Source organism: Chinchilla lanigera, unplaced genomic scaffold (assembly GCF_000276665.1).
Source record: "Chinchilla lanigera isolate Chin_1 unplaced genomic scaffold, ChiLan1.0 scaffold00032, whole genome shotgun sequence".
Taxonomy (NCBI): Eukaryota; Metazoa; Chordata; class Mammalia; order Rodentia; family Chinchillidae; genus Chinchilla; species Chinchilla lanigera.
In genome coordinates this window covers 452,816-473,001 of record NW_004955433.1, presented here as the reverse complement: position 1 = coordinate 473,001, position 20,186 = coordinate 452,816, and the positions used below count along the sequence as shown (strand labels likewise).

Genomic DNA, 20,186 nt, shown 5'->3' with positions numbered 1-20,186 from the left:
TTCATCTCACTCTAGTAAGAATGGCTAGCATTAAGAGATCTACCAATAACAAATGCTGGCTAGGCTGTGGAGATATAGGGACTCTTCTCCACTGCTGGTGGGAATGCAGACTGGTGAAACCACTGTGGAAATCAGTTTGGAGATTCCTCAGCAAACTAGCTCTAGAGGTCCCATTTAATACAGCTATTCCCCTTCCGTGTATTTGCCCAGAAGTTCTGAAAACATCATATCACAGCGATACAGGTGCACCCATATTCATAGAGGCGCAATTTGCAATTGCTAAATTGTGGAAGCAGCTCAAATGTCCATCTAATGAGGAATGGATAAAAAAATTGTAGTTTTACATAATGGAATATTGCTTAGCTATAAGGAAAGATAAACTCGAGACTTTTACAGGTAAATGGTCACAACTAGAGACCATACTCATAAGTGAAATAAACCAGACCTACATGTGTAAGCAACATATTGTCTCACTAGTGTAAGAACTTGAAAGAGTGAATAAAAATTAGGAGGTATGATAGACATTGTGAAATGAAAGGAAAATGCTGAAAAGTAAAGAGCAACTGGGGTGAGGGAAAAGAGAAAAGAAAGAAGGGGAAATTATGTATATATGTATACAGGATAGCTAACATAGTTGTACTACTGACTTCTGTCACTTTGCTGAAAGGAACAGTTAATGATTACTTAATTGATCAATCTTGCATGTATCTCTTTTTTTTCCTGAGAAACCACTTTGAAGATATCAGTACATAATACAACAACCATTGTTAATTTCCTACCACTTTGTCTGTAACTCTGTATTGTTTGTATTGTTCTTACGCTATTTTATAAATGGGTATCTGTTTGTTAATATGTTTTCCTTCTTTTCTTTTTAAAATAAGTTTTAAAAATTATAAAAATATATTACAAGATAAATATTTTAATTCATGTCCTTTATATAGCAATGAACTTACTTTTTAAAGTGAACTTTTGCTGCAAATCATAGAGATCTGTTATCTACCAATGCTAAAACTACTGAAAAAATTCAGTCCGGTAAAGTGAAACATAGGTGGTGCTCTGAAAATTAGAGTTTTGAGTAAGTCTTAGTTTTGATATAATTTAAAATTTACAGAAAAGCTACAAAAATAGTACAAAGAAATTTTATATATATTTTGCCAAGCATCAGTAAGTGCTCCTATTCTGTTGTATTTATCATATGTATTCTCTTGATAAACAGATGTTTGTAATCTTATATGTGTACTATTTACATGTGTAATAAATCTTTGAGAGTAGGTTGGAGAATAGTGCCTCTTTATCCATAAACACTTCCATTTCTATGACCTCAAAAAGGACATCCTCATACAAAACCACATTTTAATTATGAAAATTCAGAAATTTAATACTGATACATTAACATCTAGTGTGCACAGTCTACATTAAAATATCATTAATTGTTACAATAATATCTTTGCAGCTACTTTTCTCCATCCCATATCATGCATTAGACTTGGTTACCATGTTTCTAGTCTTTGACCTAGAACAGTTATTCAGCATTTCTTTAACATTTTTTTACCCTGTCAGGTTAGGGCAGTACAAAAAAAAAAGAGAAATAGTTTCCTGCAGGTTCCATTTCATTTCTGTTTCTCTAGCTTAGTTCACTTAACATTTAGTGTGAATAATTGTCTTTATAGGTCTTTTGTAACTTGTTTTGTGAAACACTGAAAACTTTATAAATAATATTCAGGTTTTGCTTCAAAATCTTGGGCTCTTTATTGTCTTGATTGCCTAGATCATCTCAATCTTAATTTTATAACTTTCTAAAAATTGAATACGATGTGTTCACTGATTAAGAAAAGATTGTGTCCTTGAAATATATTACCGTCTTGGTCTCTCCGAGTTGATGCAGCTGCTACTGCTGCCGCTGCCTCAGCAGCAGCTGTAGGGCACTGGTGCGAGTACACAGGTGAAAGGCACTCTGCGCCTACTGAAAGTTCCCACGGAAAAACTACCATCTCCTTAGCCCACCATGGCAGACAAGACTGATTTCACTACTGGTGATGCTGGGGCTTCCAGCATTTACCCTATGCAGTGCTTGGCCCTGCACAAAAACAGCTTCATGGTGCTCAAAGGATGACCATGCAAAATAGTAGAGATGTCAACTTCCAAAGCTGGAAAGCACGGTCATGCCAAAGTGCACCATGTGGAATTGATATTTTCCCAGGGAAAAAATATGAAGGTATTTGCCCTTCTACTCACAATATGGATGTTCCAAATTTTAAAAGAAATGATTATCAACTAATATGCATTCCGGATGGCTACCTTACCTGGCTGACAGAAACTGGTGAAATCCTTAAAGATCTTACACTGCCAGAAGGTGAACTAGGCAAAGAAATAGAAGGAAACTATAACACAGGTGAAGATGTACAGGTATCTGTCATGTGTGCTAGGAGTGAAGAGTGTGCTGTAGCCATAAAGTCCTGCAAATGAATGAGAACATGAGATATAAGTAACCTGGTTAGATCTGGATCAGTGGTAGATTCTATAAAGTTTTGTTCTAATTGTCACCAAAGCTATGGCCTGCATAAGCCACCACGTTCTCTCTCTCTTCAAATTGGGCAGGTTTGTTTTGCAGGCAGTTAGTAACTTGTTAAAAAATCAAGCTGTATAATTCTCTTTTTTAAATTTTATAGGTGCCTTTTCTGAGCTTTTCAGTATGTAAGTCCAAGAAACAGACAAGACAGCCTCAGCAGATATGATTTGTCTGAGGAAATCATTCCTGAATTTTAATTAAATGATTAATAAACCAGGTTTAAAATCAGACAATGTACAACCTAGTGGAATTGAAGTACATTTAAGTTGAATTGTTCTGCATTAATTTTAGATTTAATATCATAGAATATGTAGATTGGAATGGTCAGTTTTAGCCTATGTGTGGCCAACACAAATCTTTAAACAAAAATCATGTTATCAGAGTGTCGTTTACTTTGGTGGTCATGTGCCACCATATATACTCACTAGTACTATTCTTGCAAAATGTTATCCAACTTAGTATAACCTCAGAGTGGTTTTAGTATCTGCTGATAGTTGACAGAGGGACACCAAACTGTTTGCTGAGCATGAACAAGTCAGACTGTAAAGAATACAAAAAGGAAGTTACTAAAACTATGTTTATTATTTGAGATCTTTATAATTGGCAAAAACTAGGAAGTGACTTTTTAGTCACTTTTACTTTCACCTCCCAGCCTCCTTCCCCCAACATGGAAAGGATCACCCGCTTACCAGGATACTGTGCAGTATTCTTTTTCCAGTCATGTTGGGGTATGTTGATATTTATCAGTAACTGCTTCTTTCTGACTATTTTATGTAGAATTTTTTATGTTAAATATTTGTTGGACTAAAACTGAGAATTCTGTTTTTTGTTTTTTTTTTTTTTTTTTGTCTTTTTGAGATAGGGTCTCTCTATGCAGTTCAGGCTGGCTTTGGGCTCACTTTGTAGCCCAGGCTGGTCTTGAACTCACAACGATCCTTCTGCCTCAGCATCCCCAGTGCTGGGAGTAGAGGCGTGTACCACCATGCTTGGCTAGAATTCTAAAATTGATTTGGAATTCTTGACTTTAATTAGTTAAATTTTGTCTAAAGTGAAATGAAAGTGAATCATGGAACAAATAGTACTTATTTGAAAGTTAAGTACATAAAATTTTTCTGACTGTCGTGACATAATTCAGTTACTGATGTGAACTATATAATGACAAAAGAAGTCTATAAACTGAATTATTTAAAAAGTATTTTAGGTGACACCATTGTCTTTCTATTTAGTTTTTTTGTCTGTATGTATATTATTTTCAGAATTTTAGACACTGTTCCAAGATTTGACTCAATAGCAATCATTATACTGAAGTGAAACTTGGCACAAAATCTTTATATTTCATTATACCTCTGTTTTCTAAAACTGCTTATTAGGTCTCTCCCACAATGCTTTAGCCAGAGATACATTTGTTCTTATCATCTAGAGGACAGTATATCTGGTACTTATCTAACCAATGACTAGAAATAGCACTTGGGCTACAAGACTCCAAAGTTTTTGTTGCTTAATGTGTACACATTTTTAAGTCTTATGTTGGCCTAAGCAAACCTATTTGAAAAAGATGCAAAGTATTTTAAGAGAAGTGTGAGAAAGAGAATTCTAAAGCACAAGGAATACTGAGACTGTAGTTAGTTGATTTTAGTATGACGTTTTAGTGTTTGCCCATCCAAAGCACAATTAATAATTGTGCTGAAATTTTCCCAGCATTCCAGTATTTACTACACTGTTCTAGTTTTTTAGTACTCTAACCTCTGATGTTTATCTTACTTCCTACTGGATGATAGTTACCCAGAGAAAGTCCGTAAAGTTACTTATCTATGCTGCTTGGTGATTCATCTGACCCCGGTTATAACCATATTAGTGTTCTGATTTAGTATTAATTCTATATTAGCATGTCCTTATTCTTCATAGCTTGTCAAACTTTGCATAAATATATTTTTAATTGTGATAGAAGGGTGTACAAATTATCACAATGCATCTCTACCTCCATATCTTGAATGGCAGAAACTCTTTATGCATAAATATTTCATTTTAAAGACTATATGAAGTGCAAATATTCTAACATATGTATAGCTTTTAAAGATACAAGATTATTTACTTTCACATAAATCAATACATGTTTCTGTAGAAAAAATATTTCATTTAGTAAAACTTTATAAATTATATTACAAGGAAGCAGGGAATATATACTTTTTAATGTAGAAGTGACATTGTTCTTTTTCGACATCAGAGACATGTTAAAAGTTGATTCCTAGTACTGTTGTACTTTTTTGAAACACATGTTAAATATCACATTATCATATATAAAATGTAGACTGGTATGTAGATTGTACAGTAATACACCATTTTTGTCTGTACACCAATTTTTAGACAGTATTAGTAGGTTGAATATTTGTTTCTTTCTAGAACATGTTTTATTTCTACTGTGAAGAGTATTAGGCTTTATCTGCTACAAAGTTGTATATCCTCTCACATAAACCACACCATTGCTGTTTTGATTTAGTATTTACATCATGGACCTAATTATGATATTTCTTTTATGCTGCCCTCCAAGGACTGTCAATCACTTGAAGAAATTATTGTTAACTGAGCTGTTGACTGTTTCCCTTACTGGTTGAAATTTCTGTGCCAATACTTTATATAAATTAGCAAAATTTCTGCTGCCAGACCGTATACCTTTAACAGGAGATGCTACAATAAAATGTTTAGACTGTAAAGTTTGGGGACACAATTTTTCATTACAGCACAATATGAGTGTGTGTATGTGCACTCATAGCTTTATATGTTTATTCTTTTTCCAAAGTCCTTCCAGCTATTAAAAGTACTGTAGTCTGGTAGTGCCTCAAATGTTGGTAATTTTTTTTATATTTACAACCTTTCTAGTATTTGTCTTTGTAGCTTAAGGTTTTTTTATTAGACTATTTCTAGTTAAGCTATAATTTGGAGGCATTATTTTCAGGGCTGTTCATGCTAAGAGTTGAAGATTCACTGTTTTAAAGCTAACTGCCTGAAAATATAAAGCAAAATTTTCTCAAATTGCAACACTGTAATACATCCAATATTATGCAATACATTATATAATTATGTAATACTGTTATGCTTTTTTGGGTACCTTAAAATGTTTACATTCTGAACTCTTATTATATGAGCTAGGAACACATTTAGTATATGGAAATATGGTTCTTAGGTAGTATGAGAGCAAAAATATGGGCATATTTCCATAAACAATATATTGTACTGATAAAGTTTTAAATTTTCCAGAGTCATTTAAACAATATTTCATAGGTTTCAAGCCTTTTTTCTGCTAGTATTCAGAAAAGTAATAGGCAACAAATTCTAAGAAAAATTCATGGCAGAAATCCTAAAATTGATGAAATTCAATCTATTAAGTTCAATCTATTAAACTTTTTTTCTCTAAATTGGGTGTATGGTGCTATTATTAGATTTTAGCAGTAACATTTGGAGTTAGTTTGAGGGACACAGATGTTCTGTGGGAACATGGCCTGAAGTCACCATGTAACTCAGTGTTTTTCTATTAAATAAACATCTGAACACCAATTTAACTACTAAGTGAGGTCAAGTGCTTGAAAAGTGCTGTATACATCTAATAAACATGCTTCTTTATGTGAAAAATACATCTTTTAGCAATGCACACCAAGCTTTCATCCACTACAAACATCCTTATTGCCAAACTTTGCCATTTGTTCAGCACTATTCTCCTCTCCTTATAACAGGTAGAACCCTATTTTACAATAAAAACATTTATGTGAAGTCCTTAAAACCATTTCTTGATATTGGTAGAATTAGATTTGTCTCGGTTCAAGATTGCACTTTTGAAAAACTCTGGACACTAAACTATATTCAGTAATGACTGAACAAATAAGTCATAGTTGTGATCTTTCTTGAGAAAAATTCTTTATTATGGTTAGATCTACTATAAATAAGCACTCGTTTATTACAAAGTGCAATGCATGTTAGTAGCTCTGTACTGGTATGATAAAAATGAGTAGTTTTATATTGTTACATGCTTTTATCCTTCTCTCCCAAAAGGTAGTTGAAACAAGATTGTCTAATCCATTGGCACTTTATTAGTAGTACATTTTATTTGTCTTAGATATGGGAGAACTCTTGCTTTTACTTGTAGAGATTCAGATGTTTTAGTCAAAATTTTAAAATTGTAAGATGTATGGATATGATGTGTGCATTTTACATTTAAAAATGAGTAAAAATACAAATGTTAAATCTTTGGCTATACTAAAATATCCTTTAAAATGTAGATAATAAACTTACCAATTATAACATTTTGTTACATTAAAATATACTTTCCTGTTAATTTCATCAATTACATTAGAGAAAAATAAAAATTTAAGGGAAAAAAGAAACATAGTACCATCTGAGCTGATTGAAGGCATATAATAACCGGGTATAAAGTTAGGATGTAGACATTCAGAGAAATAGCTCCTGTTCCTGAATGACTTGCTAAATTCCTTTTGGCACTGAATATGTCGTAAACTCCCAAATTAAAATAAAATGCAGGAGACATGATGATGGTCATGTAGTCTTTGCCTGAATATAACCTGTCTCATAATATTCTTTTCAAGCCAAATTAGTCTAACTCTCAGCAATCCTTTTCATCTTTCATAAATTTTGAGTAATATTCATATTCTGTTTAAATATTAGGCTCAATTATGACTTAGGAATATGACAGTAAGACTGTAGGTATTCAAAGTTACATGTACCTCCCACTATAGATATGAAAGTAGTTTTGTGGGCTGCTTATTGGTAAGGAATTCACTAATTAAAATGCATTTTAAAACACATTGATTTAAATGTACTACCTAGTGTTTACAATCAAATTTGCTAAGACCCCCATCTAACTGTTGGTTTTTCTTCTAAAGCAAATGAAAACTCTCCAGATGTCCTCGAGTAGTGACCAGTTTGATATCCCACTGTCACAAAGAAACATGAAGGGTCTCTCAGAGATGACCTCCAATGATCCGAAGTCATGCACCCAAGGGGCTGTGTTAAGTTTTCATAACATCTCCTACCAAGTAAAAATGAAGAGTGGTTTTCTATTTGGTAAGAAAACAGTGGAGAAAGAGCTATTATCAAATATAAGGTATGTGTTTATCTTTTAAAATTAGTACTTTATTGACCTAAAATTAATTCTATAGGTTTTCCATATTACCAATAATACGCTGGGCACTTTTGTTCCCATGTATATGTACAGATAGATAGACAGACACATAATTAAACTTATTTGGCTAACTTCGGATGGAAAGTGTTGGAACACCTTTTCTTTTCTCATCAAGACATTTTAAAAAATGATATGCATGTATATATCAGAAGATGAAGGGAAGAAAAATGTGGTATTTTTACACTATGGAGTACTACTCTGCTGTAAGAACAAACCTGAGTCATTTATAGAAAAACAGATGTGCCATGATGTTAAGTGAAATAAATCAGACCCAAAAGCTTTGTTTTGTCCTCTAAGGTGACAAATCAAAAATATAAATAAAGAGAAAAATAAAAGATAGATAATAGGATATAGGAACATAGATTTTGCTCAAACGGACAGGGGATCAAAAATGGAGGGAGAGATGTGGAGGGAAGGGAAAGGAGGTGAGAAAAATATTGAGATGTGTTATGTACATGCAATGACCCACCTACAAATAGTAATCAGTATGTGATGCAAACATGTACTGAAATAATAAAACTGAAAAATTAACATATGTATATGTCGTATACATATACATAGGCATAAGAGACCTTTTCCAGTCTGTTTCAATGGTCAGAATTAGGGTTTATATGTATTCATCAATGTATACACACATGCATACATATAGATATAAAACCCTGACTTTTCATTAATTCACCAAGTCTTTCCATCTTCTCACATTTTCAAGTTTGTGAAATCTTAAAAAAGTATTTGAATCCCATTATTCTTAACATGCTTTCTAATCTGCTGGGTCTATTTTTTTGTTCTCTAATACAGGCACTTTCCACACTTGGCTATCACCTCCATCCTACCCATCCCTCTCCCTTTACAGCTCATGTTTTTGGGACATTGCAATTGCTGCATCTCCACACAGAATTCCCCCATCTGCCCATTCAGAAAGGGGTGGGGGAGCAGTAAGTCTAGTCGGAATTGTTGACAAAGTATTTGAAAGTGAAATAACAAATAGGAATGGAAGCAATTTTTTTTTATTTTAAAAATAAAAGAAGGAAAACATAAATAAACAGACAATCATTTACAAAATAGCAAAAGAACAATACAAACAATACAGAGTTACAAAAAAGTGGTAGGAAATTAACGATGCTTGTTGTATTACATATTGATATCTTCAAAGTGGTTTCTCAGGAAAACAAATGAAGACATGCAATATTGATCAATCAAGGAATCATTAAATGTTTCTTTCAGCAAAGAAATAGAAGATAGTAGTTCAATTATGTTAACTGTCCTGTATATACATGCATACAAAATTTCTCCTTCTTTCCCTTCTCTCTTCCCACATCTGGAAGCAATTTTTATCCAGGCAGAACATAGCTTTTTTTCAGTACCTTATTTGCTGCTTCTTGACTTCTGTTTTTTATTAGGCACATTTTTATTGTTTTCTTAAAAGTATTTCTTATTTAGAAAAATTGAGAAAATCATTTATTTGGCAAAATTTGAATGTGTATAGGTGCCTGACACTGTAAAAAATGACCAGTGAAACATATATGTCCTCTTGATCTCAGAAATCTTAGAGTGTAATGGTGATTTAGAAAACTAGGGCACTTTTGCTGTGGTTCCATCTGTGGTATATAGATGAAAAGACACAACAGAAGCCCATAGCCCTGAACTGGAGGGCTGCAAGCATGGAGACAAGAATGTGAGAGGTGCTGAAATGAAGGCAGGGAGGTGGGCTGTGCTCCACGGTGGCATTGATGTTTCTTGTCCATAAAGAGACCAAGGAGTGACTGTGATCTATTGAAGTGGGCAAATGTGACAAGGATTCTTATGGTCAGTTGCATTTCGTGTAGTCAATACTCAGTGTGCCACGGGGTGGGGAAGGGAAGGAAAGGAAGTGGTATCAGTATGACATGTTAGTCATGGGAATTTTACAGTAGAAAGAAGAACTATTGCAGGCAAGTATTGTAAAGCTGTGAATGAGACTGGGATGGCATGAGAGTGGTTACAGACTGGCAGAGAGCTAGGTGAGGAGACCAAGGAAAATGCACCATGGACCAGAAGAGCGGCCAGCAAACCCTTGTGTCAAAGGCCAGATGTTAAACAGGTTCAGCCCTTTAGATCTGTGTTGTACTGAACTGCACCTCTGCAGCATGAACCACAAACATGACATGTCTTGTTTGTTTCTTTTAAAATTTTATTTAAATTCTATTTTTAGAGGTAAAAGAAACAAAACATATTAACAACACAGAGACATAAACAAAACAACATAAAAACAATATTAACAATACAAAAATTCAGTCAAGGTGAAAAGAAATTAACAGTGGTTACTGCATTACGTACTATTATCTTCATATTGGTTACTCAGATAAACAAATACAGACATGCAAGAATGATCAGACAATTAAATATCAACTGTTCCTTTCAAGAAAGCAATAGAAATTAATAATGCAATTATCCTGGCTGATAAATATATATATTTCCCTTTCTTCTTTATTTTCTCCTTTCCCTCATGCAAGTCGTTCTTTCCTTTTGAGCAGTTTCTTTCCCTTTCTCACTATCTATTGTACCTTTTAGATTTCATTTACTCTTTCAGGTTCTTATATTAGGGAGACAATACAATGTTTATACATGTGAGACATTTATTTTACTTATGAGTATGGTTTATAGTGGCAACCATTTACCTACAAAAGCCTCAAGTTTATCTTTCTTTATAGTTAATATTCCATTATATAAAATTACCACAGCTTTTTTATCCATTCCTCTGCTGATGGACATTTGGATTGTTTCCACAATTTAGCTATTACAAATTGAATTGCTATAAACATGGGTGCACAGATATCACTGTGGTATGTTTTTCATTCTTCAAAAAAATACCCAGAAGTGGAAGAGCTGTATTGAATGGGACCTCTAATCCTAGTTTACTGAGGAATCTCCAATCTGATTTCCACTGTGGTTTCACCAGTCTACACTCCCAGCAGCAGTGGAGAAGAGTTCCTTTTCCCCCACAGTCCCTCCAGCATTTGTTGTTGGTTGATTTCTTGATGATAGTCATTCTTTCTGGAGTAAGATGGAATTACAGTGTTGTTTGAATTTGCATTTCTTGAATGACTAATGATGCTGAACATTTTTCATGTATTTATTTGCCATTAGTATTTCTTTATCTGCGAAGTGTGCATGCATCTCTTTATATATTCTACATAGGAGTCCTTTGTCTGAGGGGCAGTTGGCTAAAATTTTTTCCCAGTTTGTGGGTTTTCTCTTTACTCTGCTGGTGACTTTAGATGTGCAAAAACTTTTCAATAAGATGAGATCCCAGTTGTTGATTCTTTGAAGAATTTCTCATGCAGTTTTCTTTTTTCTCATGAACTCTCTGCTTACTGCTAGGTATTCAAGACTTCTACCTAATTTTTATTCCAGTAGGTTTAATGTTTCTGTTTTAATATTGAGATCTGTAAGGCATTTTAACTGTAATTTGGTGCACAGTGATAGACAGGGGTCTATTTTCAGTGTTTGGCATGTGGCAAGCCAGTTTTTCCACCACCATTTATTAAAGAGGTTATCTTTCTTCCAGGGAATATGTTTGGCCCCATTGCAAAGATTAGGTAGCTAAATGTGTTTGTGGTTGTGTCTGTTTCTGCCAGTCGGTTCCATTGATCCTCAGGTCTGTTTTCTTGCCATTACCATGCTGATTTTATAACGGTAGCTTTGTAGTATAACTTCAAGTCAGGGATTGTGACTTGCTTTTGTTTCCTAGGATTGCTTTTGTTATTCTGGGTCTCTTCTGATTCCAGATGAATTTTAGGAATGTTTTCTCTACATCTGTGAGGTATTCTAATGGTATTTTAATTGGGATTTCATTGAATCTGTAGAACAATTTTGGGAGTATGGCCATTTTCACAATGTTGGTTCTTTCCATGAGCAAGGAATATCTTTCCATTTTCTGAAATCTTCTTCAGTCTCCTTTTTCAGAGTACTGTAGTTTTCACTGTTCACTTCTTTTGTTAGATTAATTCCTAAGTATTTCAATTTTTTGGATGCTGTTGTGGAATTTATGGTTTTCTTAATTTCTCTCTCAGTGTGTTTGTTGTTTGTGCATGGGAATGCTATTGATTTTTGAGTGTTGACGTTGTATCCAGCTATATTACTGAATTTGTTTTTTAATTCTAGGAGTCTTTTGGTGGAGTTTTTGAGGTCTTCCATGTAGAGTACCATGTCATCTGCAAATAATGAGAATTTCACTTCTTCCTTTCCTATCCTTCCTTTTATTTTTCTCTCTTGTTTAATTGCTCTGGTTAATGCTCCCAGAACTATGTTGAATAGGAGTGGTGGCAGTGGACATCCTTGTCTTGTCCCTCATTTTAAAGTGAAAGCTTTCAATTTTTGTCCATTTAGTATGTTGGCTGTTGGTTTGTCATAGATAGCTTTTTTTGTTTGTTTGTTTTGTTTTGTTTTTTTTTCTGGTACCGGGAATCAAACTCACGACCTCATGCTTGCCAGGCAGGTGCTGTGCCGCTGAGCTAAATCCCCAGCCCCTGTCATAGACAGCTTTGATCAGGTTGAGGTAAAGACCATCTATTCCTGTTTTCTGTAGGGTTTTTATCATGAGTGAGTGTTGGACTTTATCAAAAGCCTTTTCTGCATCTATTGAGATGATCATGTGGTTTTTCTCTTTGGCTCTGTTGATATGGTGTATTACATTAATTGATTTGTGTATATTGAACCATCCCTGCATTCCCGGGATGAATCCCAGTTGGTCATTGTGTATGATTTTCTTGATGATTTGCTGCATTCTGTTTGCTTGTTTTTTATTTAGATCTTTGAATCTATGCTCACTAGGGACATTGGTGTGTTGTTCTCTTTCTTAGTTGGGTCTTTCTCTGGTTTTGGTATCAGTATAATACTTGCCTCCAAGAATGAGTTAGGGAAAATTGCTTCCTTTCAATTTCATTGAAGAGTTTGAAGAGTATTGGCATTAAATCTCCTCTGAAATTTTGCCTGGTCCAGTGTCCCCAGGCAGCTCAGGGAGCATGCAGGGCCCAGATGTGGACTGCCTTGTTTATTTCTGCCATGGATCTGTTTATGAAAGTGAGTGCTGAGGTCCCTCACTAGGGTTTGGTGCTTATTGGATCTTTTATATCAAGTACTATGTATTTTAGGGCATTGGTACTCTGGTGTATGGTACATGGACATTTACAATTGTTATCTTCCTGCTGAGTTATTCCCTTTACTTGTATTCTGTGACCTCCTTTGTTTCTCCTGGTAATTTTTGACTTGAATTCCACTTATTCTGTAAATAGAATAGGTACTCATCCTTGTTTTTGTGTTCCTATTGCATGGAACGTTGGTTCCATGCTTTGATTTTTAGTCTATTTATTATTATTATTATTAAATGAGTGTTTTAGGCCCCAGCCTGAGGCAGACAGAAAATGCTCCTCTCGTAGCTGGCACAGAATTTGTTTTCATTTTGCATCTCATAAAAACTTTGAGGTTCTGGTTGCTTGAGCCATCTACAACAGCAAGAACCCTGGTATTTTCAACTTAAGATCCATGTGGACGTTTTACAATAAATTCAGAGAGTTGGAACAAGCCCTAGTATTTGGATCTTTTATCAAGCAGAAGTGGATCAAACAACCAGAATCAAGATCACTGAGCTAAATTCCCACCTAATGTGTGTGCTTTCTGGAGGGTACTTCACTGAGGCCACAACCATAATAGAATTTCTACATTCCTCCTGTAAAACATGTACTGTGCATTACCTGGAGACCAACAAGTATTGTCCTATCTGTGATGTCTAAGTTCACAAAACCAGACCATTACTGAATATAAGGTCAGATAAAACACTTCAAGATATATACAAGATATTTCCAGGGCTTTAAAAAATGATATGAAGAAGGGAGTTTTATGCAGTTCATCCTTCAGCTGATGCTGCCAATGCCTCTAATGAAGGTAGAGGAGAAGCTGCAGATGAAGAGAAGAGAATGATAACTGATGATGAGATAAGCTTCTCCACTGAATTCTTTGACCAGAGCAGATTGAATTGGAAAGTAAACAAAGACAAAGAAAAGTCTAAGGAGGAGGATAGTGATAAAAGATATTTATGATGCCCAGCAGCAATGACTGTGATGTGCTTAAGAAAGATTTTTAGGAGTAAAATGAAAATACCTAATACTTTCCAGACTGACAGAGTTTGACCTACTTGTAAGAGAATGAAGATCAATCACCAGAAATGGACTGACAGTGCTGGAGAACTGGAAAGGAGGTATCCCCTCCACCTCTTCTTGTTTGCTGAGCCCCAGTTCTCCAGTGCCATCTTCTCATCCACAGTTTCCTCACATTTCCAGTACCATGAATGGAATCAGCAACAGCCACAGCAGTAGCCACCAATCTTTCTTTGCCAATAGGCCTCAAAAATTACCAGTGAATGGATCATCAGCAACATTATTTGGTTGATTCCTGAGACTGTTAAGGAAAAAGTAATAAACTCCTGATTTGTATACATATCTTCATGCCATTGCAGCCTTATAGAAGTGAACACACATGACTAACGTTGTTTGCTTTCTTTCGTAATGACATTAAACTTGGCTGTAAAAGTTTGTGATATTCATATGGACATTCATGGAAAAGAAAAATTGTTCCTATCAATAATTGTATTCTAGCTATCCCACATGTACATATACATATTTTTTCTCTTCTTTCTTTTGTTTTCCTCTCTCCTCCTTTATCCCAGTTGCTCTTTCCTATTTGGGCAGTTTTTTTTCCCTTTCACAATGTCTATTGTACCCTTCAGATTTTACTTATTCTCTCAGGTGCTTATAGTAGGGAGGAAAAACGATGTTTACACATGTGAATCTGATTTATTTCCCTTATGAGTATGCTCTCTAGTTGCATCCATTTACCTATAAAAGCCTCTAGTTTATCTTTCATTATAGCTGAGTAATACCCCACTGTATAAAAATACATCTTTTTTATCCATTCTTCAGCTGATGGAAATTTGGGTTGTTTCCAAGTTTTAACTATTTTACACGCCTATATCTGGTTTTCTGTGCAACCATTTTGCAAAATTTCTGTGTATATACGAGGATAGCTGGGATAGGTGTGTTGCTGACGTCTGGGGTTCATTGAAAGGAACAGTTAATGCTTAAAATTTTCTTTTTTCTTGACCAATTTTGCATGCTTATATGTGGTAGTCAGAATGACTTATCTGAAGACAACATTATACAGTGTAAGAACCATTGTTGAACTCCTAGGATCTTGTATGGTGAAGCTCTGCATAATTTCCAGTTTTTTTAATTACTTGTTACTGTCTTTGATTGTTTGATCAGTCTTACATTCTTACATCTGGTGGACCAAGCACCTTCACTGAAGATAACAGTATATGATGTAGCAACCATTCTTAATTATTATTATTTTGTTTTGAGGTCATATATCATTTTTGTTGTTTTTGTGTTGTTTGGTTTTTGTCTTCATCCTTGTTGTTTCATTAGTTCTTTCTCTTTAAAATAAAAAAATAACGCACGGATTCTTGAGAAGGCAGGCAAGGGTTTTGCTGTATTAAGAAGGAGGTGAAATGGTTTCTACAACAGTTTGGGTTTGGAAATACTCTGCACTGGATGGAAGCATTGGGCTGTAGTTTGTTGATCTCAACTAGTGCCCACATCACATTCTTCTGGGTTGTTCTTGTTATCATGCCGTTTTGTGAACCTGGAGAAAACAAGTGCTTCTTATCTTGAAATTCAACAGATAGAATAAACATAGAATAATGCACTCTATGTAGCCATGTAACTGTGAATAATGATTGCTTGCATATTTAGCCATTTTGATTCTTGTCTGATTTTTATTTTTTATTTTATTTATTTATTTATTTATTTTGGTTTTTCTCCGGTATCAGGAACTGAACTCACGACCTTGCGCTTGCCAGGCAGGCGCTTTGCCGCTGAGCTAAATCCCCAGCCCCTTGTCTGATTTTTATATCTGCAAAAGTGATCAATGGAAAGTAAACTTCATTTTTACAATCCATATGCCTAAAAGTAGGTACTACAGTTTATTTCACTGACTTGTTTAAATGATCCCCTTTTGTAAGACTCTGAAGGCATTATGATTGTTGTATAATTACCATCATGGTATATGACATAACAGGAACTAGTACTATATGATATATTTATAAATGCTATAAAGAAAATATTGTGTTTCATGAATTCAGAAATGGTTGCTAAAATTCTCCCTACTGGTTCAACCTTTGCAGATACCCATATAGATGCCCGTACTGAGGGTGACTTATAGGCATAGAATATTTTTAATATGGATAATGTACTTGTAAATTCTGCTTTATTGGAAGAAATTCACAAACAATCATCATACTAACTTTTCTCCAGTGATACGTGTTTTCCTTTAAAATTAATTGTTGCAGTAAAGAAAAACTTTATAAGGAATACTTTGAAGATATTAATATGTAATACAACCACCATTGTTAATTCCCTACCACTTTGTTTGTAACTCTGTGTTCTCTGTATTGTGCTTGTGATATGTTGTAAAATGTTGTATGTCTGTTAATGTTTCCCTCCTTTTATCTTTAAAATAAAAATAAAAAAAAAAGAAAAACTTTATAAGGAATATAATGTCTTTGTTTTTCATTGGTTATAATGGCATTAATTTTTTTTAATAGCAGGAATTGAACTCAGGACTTTGCACTTGCCAGGCACCCACCATTGCACTGAGCTATATTCCTGGTTCTTGGAATTAATGTGTTTTTAATTGCCTATTTCTTTGTTTAAAATTTATTTTTTTTATTTTTATTTTTATTTTTTTGGTTTTTCTCTGGTACCGGGAACCGAACTCATGACCGTGCGCTTGCCAGGCAGGCGCTTTGCCGCTGAGCTAAATCCCCAGCCCCGTTTAAAATTTATTTTAAAAATAAAAGAAGGAAAACGTATGAACAAACAGACATCCATTTACAAAATAACATAAGAACAATACAAACAATACTGAATTACAGACAAAGTGGCAGGAAATTAACAATGGTTGTTGTATTACATATTGATATCTTCAGAATGGTTCTATTTCTTAATGTAATTGTAAAATTTTTAAGTGAAGTGGCTAATCGCTGGAAGAAGGCATTTCATCTAAAGTTATTTTAATATGTGGTATAATAATTTCAAATTTAAGAGTTGTTTCTGCAGTTAATGGAACCAGGCCTTGTTGTGTATGCCTGTAATCGTAGCTCTTGGGAGGCTGAGGCAGAAGGATTACCAGGTGTTTGAAGCCAGCCTGGGTTACACAGTGAGTTCAAGGCCAGCCTGAACTGCACAGTGAGACCTTGTCAAAAAACCCACAAGACTTAATGGAATATACCTTCTTTGTAAAGTAGTGCTGTCTACATGGTTACATAGAGTGGAGGATTAATTAATGGTCCACTTGAGAGAGAATGCTCCACTGAAGTGAGTCAGTATGGGTCAGGACACAGAAGGTCAACCAAGGATTGTTGTTAAACAGGTGTTGTCAAGAAGGAAAACAGGATGGGAGGATTCATGTTGATTTTCTAGGACAAGCTTTGTTGAGGTTGGTTTCTCTGATATGAATTCACCTGTTGCTCTTCTCCGAGAAGCTAGGGTCTGTGCTGTCCTCAGGGATGGCTGGTCTGTTTCAGGGGAACTCAGGTCATTGCTTTGATCTGGAGCATCATTTCCTGCATCCAGTGCAGACCCCTCAGTCTTCTGGCACAGATTCTTCAGCCTTTTGGCACAGATTCTCTGGCCTCTAACACTTGCCCCTGAGCTTTCATGCAGAACCTTCAGGGTTTTGTCCTGGAATCTACAGCTGGATTCCTGCCAGACATCGCCATGGCTTCCAGGCCCTTGGCTAGATTCTTCAGATCGCTGGGACAGAACTTTTATACTCTTCTATGTTCGACTTTGTGAACAAATATTGTAAATTTATCTGTCCTGCATTAAATCTGCCCTCTTGAAAACACACTAATGATACACAGTCATGAATTTCTTAAGGTGTTCTTTTTCATGGAAGATAACTTGTATGATTTCAATAGACAATTTTTTATATCATTTTTGCTATCCTCTGATTTTCTCTGATTCTTGTTAACCTAAATTTAGTCACCTTTGCCTCATTTATCAGTGAGTTTGAATCAATCCCCCATGATCTTTTGTAGTTTTTGAGAAGAGACAATGATTTTACAAGCAGGCACAACAGTGATTCCTTTGAACTAGAATGAAAAACTTCACTCTGAATATTTTGTATACATCAGGCCTGAATCAACAAGACCTCCAAAGGAGTTCTGTTATTGGGAGGGGGGATTAATCCAGACCAAGAAGGAAAAATTGGATTAATCCTCCACAGTGGGAGCAAAGAAATGCACGTTTGTGCTGCAGGAGATCCCATAGGGAGGCTAATATTACCATGCTGATTATTTAGGTCAGTGGGTATCTTAGCTACTTTCTCATCACTGAAAGACAAAACCCAACACTCACAAATTATCAGCTCCTCCAAAGAAGAAATGGCATGGTAGAGGGGAATGGTGGAGGAAACACTGCTCAAATCATAGGTTCCAGAAGTAGACAGACAGGCAGAGAGAGAGAGAGAGAGAGAGAGAGAGAGAGATAGAGAAGGGCAGAGGTGGGAAGGGTGCTATATCCTTCATGGTGATACTCCCAGTGACCCATTCCCATCCAGGCTCCATTGCCAAACATCAAGTCAGGTTTAACACTCCCGTGAGTCCATCAGCATCAGAAAGCCCCACCACTGAACACATGAGACTTCTGGGGGTCACTGCAGATATAAACCAGAACAACGGGAAACTGTGACACTCAGTGCAACATGTATGACAAAAGACCCAGAACTTTCATGAATGAAGATGGCACCCCACCAGATCAAGACTCAAGACCTATTTCATTGTTTTCTGAAGACCAGAGGAATACAGAATGGGTGGTAGATGTTAGTTATCAATACCAGCAACAACCACCAGGTAGTTTCAGAAATAAGGATTATGACTGTCATGAGTATTTCCTTTGTGGTTTGTTAATATACTTGTTCATATTAACACACCTATCAAGTGGATGTCTTTGTTTTCTTTCCTTGTAGCATAATGTTTATTGGTTTTTAAGCTTTGTTAAATCTGCACGATAATGCATAAATTAATGAATATCAGGAGAGGAGTAAGGATCACTCAGAGAAACATTGTGCCTTCTACACTTGAAGAGAGTCAATGTGTTTTCATTGTATGTAGGAGAGTTTGACCATGTTAGGTGTAATTAAAAACTTTCTATTTTATCTGGATTTTAAGTATGGTTTAAGGACATGTGCCTGGTTGTCAAATTTACAAAGGCTGCATTATGATACTGAATTGAGCTGTATCATCTTGAGTAAGTTCCACCTAGGAGATTACTAAATTCCAGTTGTGACTGTGAAAAATTGACATATTTGCCAATTTCCTGAATGTGGAAGACCGAGCATGGACCAGGAAGCACAGAACTCAAAGAGAAAGAGCAAAGTGTTACTTTATTATTTTTTTGCACCAGTCTTCACCACTGCTTTTTTAAAAAATTTTTAAAAATTTTTTTAATTTTAAAAATCAAAGGAGGAAAACATTAACAGACAGACAACATTTTACAAAATAACAAAAGAACAGTCCAGACAATATAGACTTACAAACAAAGTGGTAGGAAATTAACAATGCTTGTTGTATTACATATTGATATCTTCAAAGTGGTTTCTCATGAAAACAGATAGAGACACGCAATATTGATCAATTAAGGACTCATTGACAGTTTCTTTCAGCAAAGAAATAGAAGGCAGTAAAACAACTATGTTAACTATCCTGTATATACATACATGCAAAATTTCTTCTTCTTTCCCTTCTCTTTTCCCCCATCCCAGTTGCCCTTTACCCTTGAGTGTTTTCCTATCATTTCACAATGTCTATCACACCTCCTAGTTTCAATTAACTCAGGTTTTACACTAGTGAAACAATGAGGTGCTTGCACATGCAGGTCTGATTTATTTCACTTATGAGTATGGTCTCTAGTTGTGACCAATTACATATAAAGGCTTCGAGTTTATCTTTCTTTATAGCTGAGTAATATTCCATTCTATAAAAGTACCACAATTTTCTTGTCCAATCCTCGGTGGATGGATGTTTGGGTTGCTTCCACAATTTAGCAATTACAATTTGTGCTGCTATGAACATAGGTGCACATATATCGCTGTGATATGATGTTTTTAGATCTTCTGGGAAAATACCCAGCAAGGGAATACCTGGGTTGAATGGGACCTCTAGACCTAGTTTTCTGAAGAATCTCCGAACTGATTTCCACAGTGGTTTCACCAGTCTGCGTTCTCACCAGCAGTAGAGAAGGATTCCTATTTTTCCACAGCCTCGCCAGCATTTGTTATTGGCTGATTTCTTAATGCTAGCCATTCTTACTGGGGTAAGGTGGAATCTCA

At 35.2% G+C, this 20,186-nt stretch overlaps 1 protein-coding gene and 2 pseudogenes across 1 annotated transcript in view; all 3 read left to right on the top strand.

Annotated features, from left to right (window-relative positions):
• Nucleotides 1-20,186, top strand: part of LOC102007264 (ATP-binding cassette sub-family G member 2-like) — an 86,874-nt gene that overhangs the window by 13,054 nt on the left and 53,634 nt on the right. The window contains exon 2 of the mRNA XM_005388159.1: nucleotides 7,462-7,682. Coding sequence (XP_005388216.1) covers nucleotides 7,465-7,682 — 218 coding nt within the window. The 5' untranslated portion in view covers nucleotides 7,462-7,464. The remainder of the gene's footprint in view (nucleotides 1-7,461; nucleotides 7,683-20,186) is intronic.
• Nucleotides 2,006-2,466, top strand: LOC102006941 (annotated as a pseudogene).
• LOC102028328 lies at nucleotides 12,804-13,927 on the top strand (annotated as a pseudogene).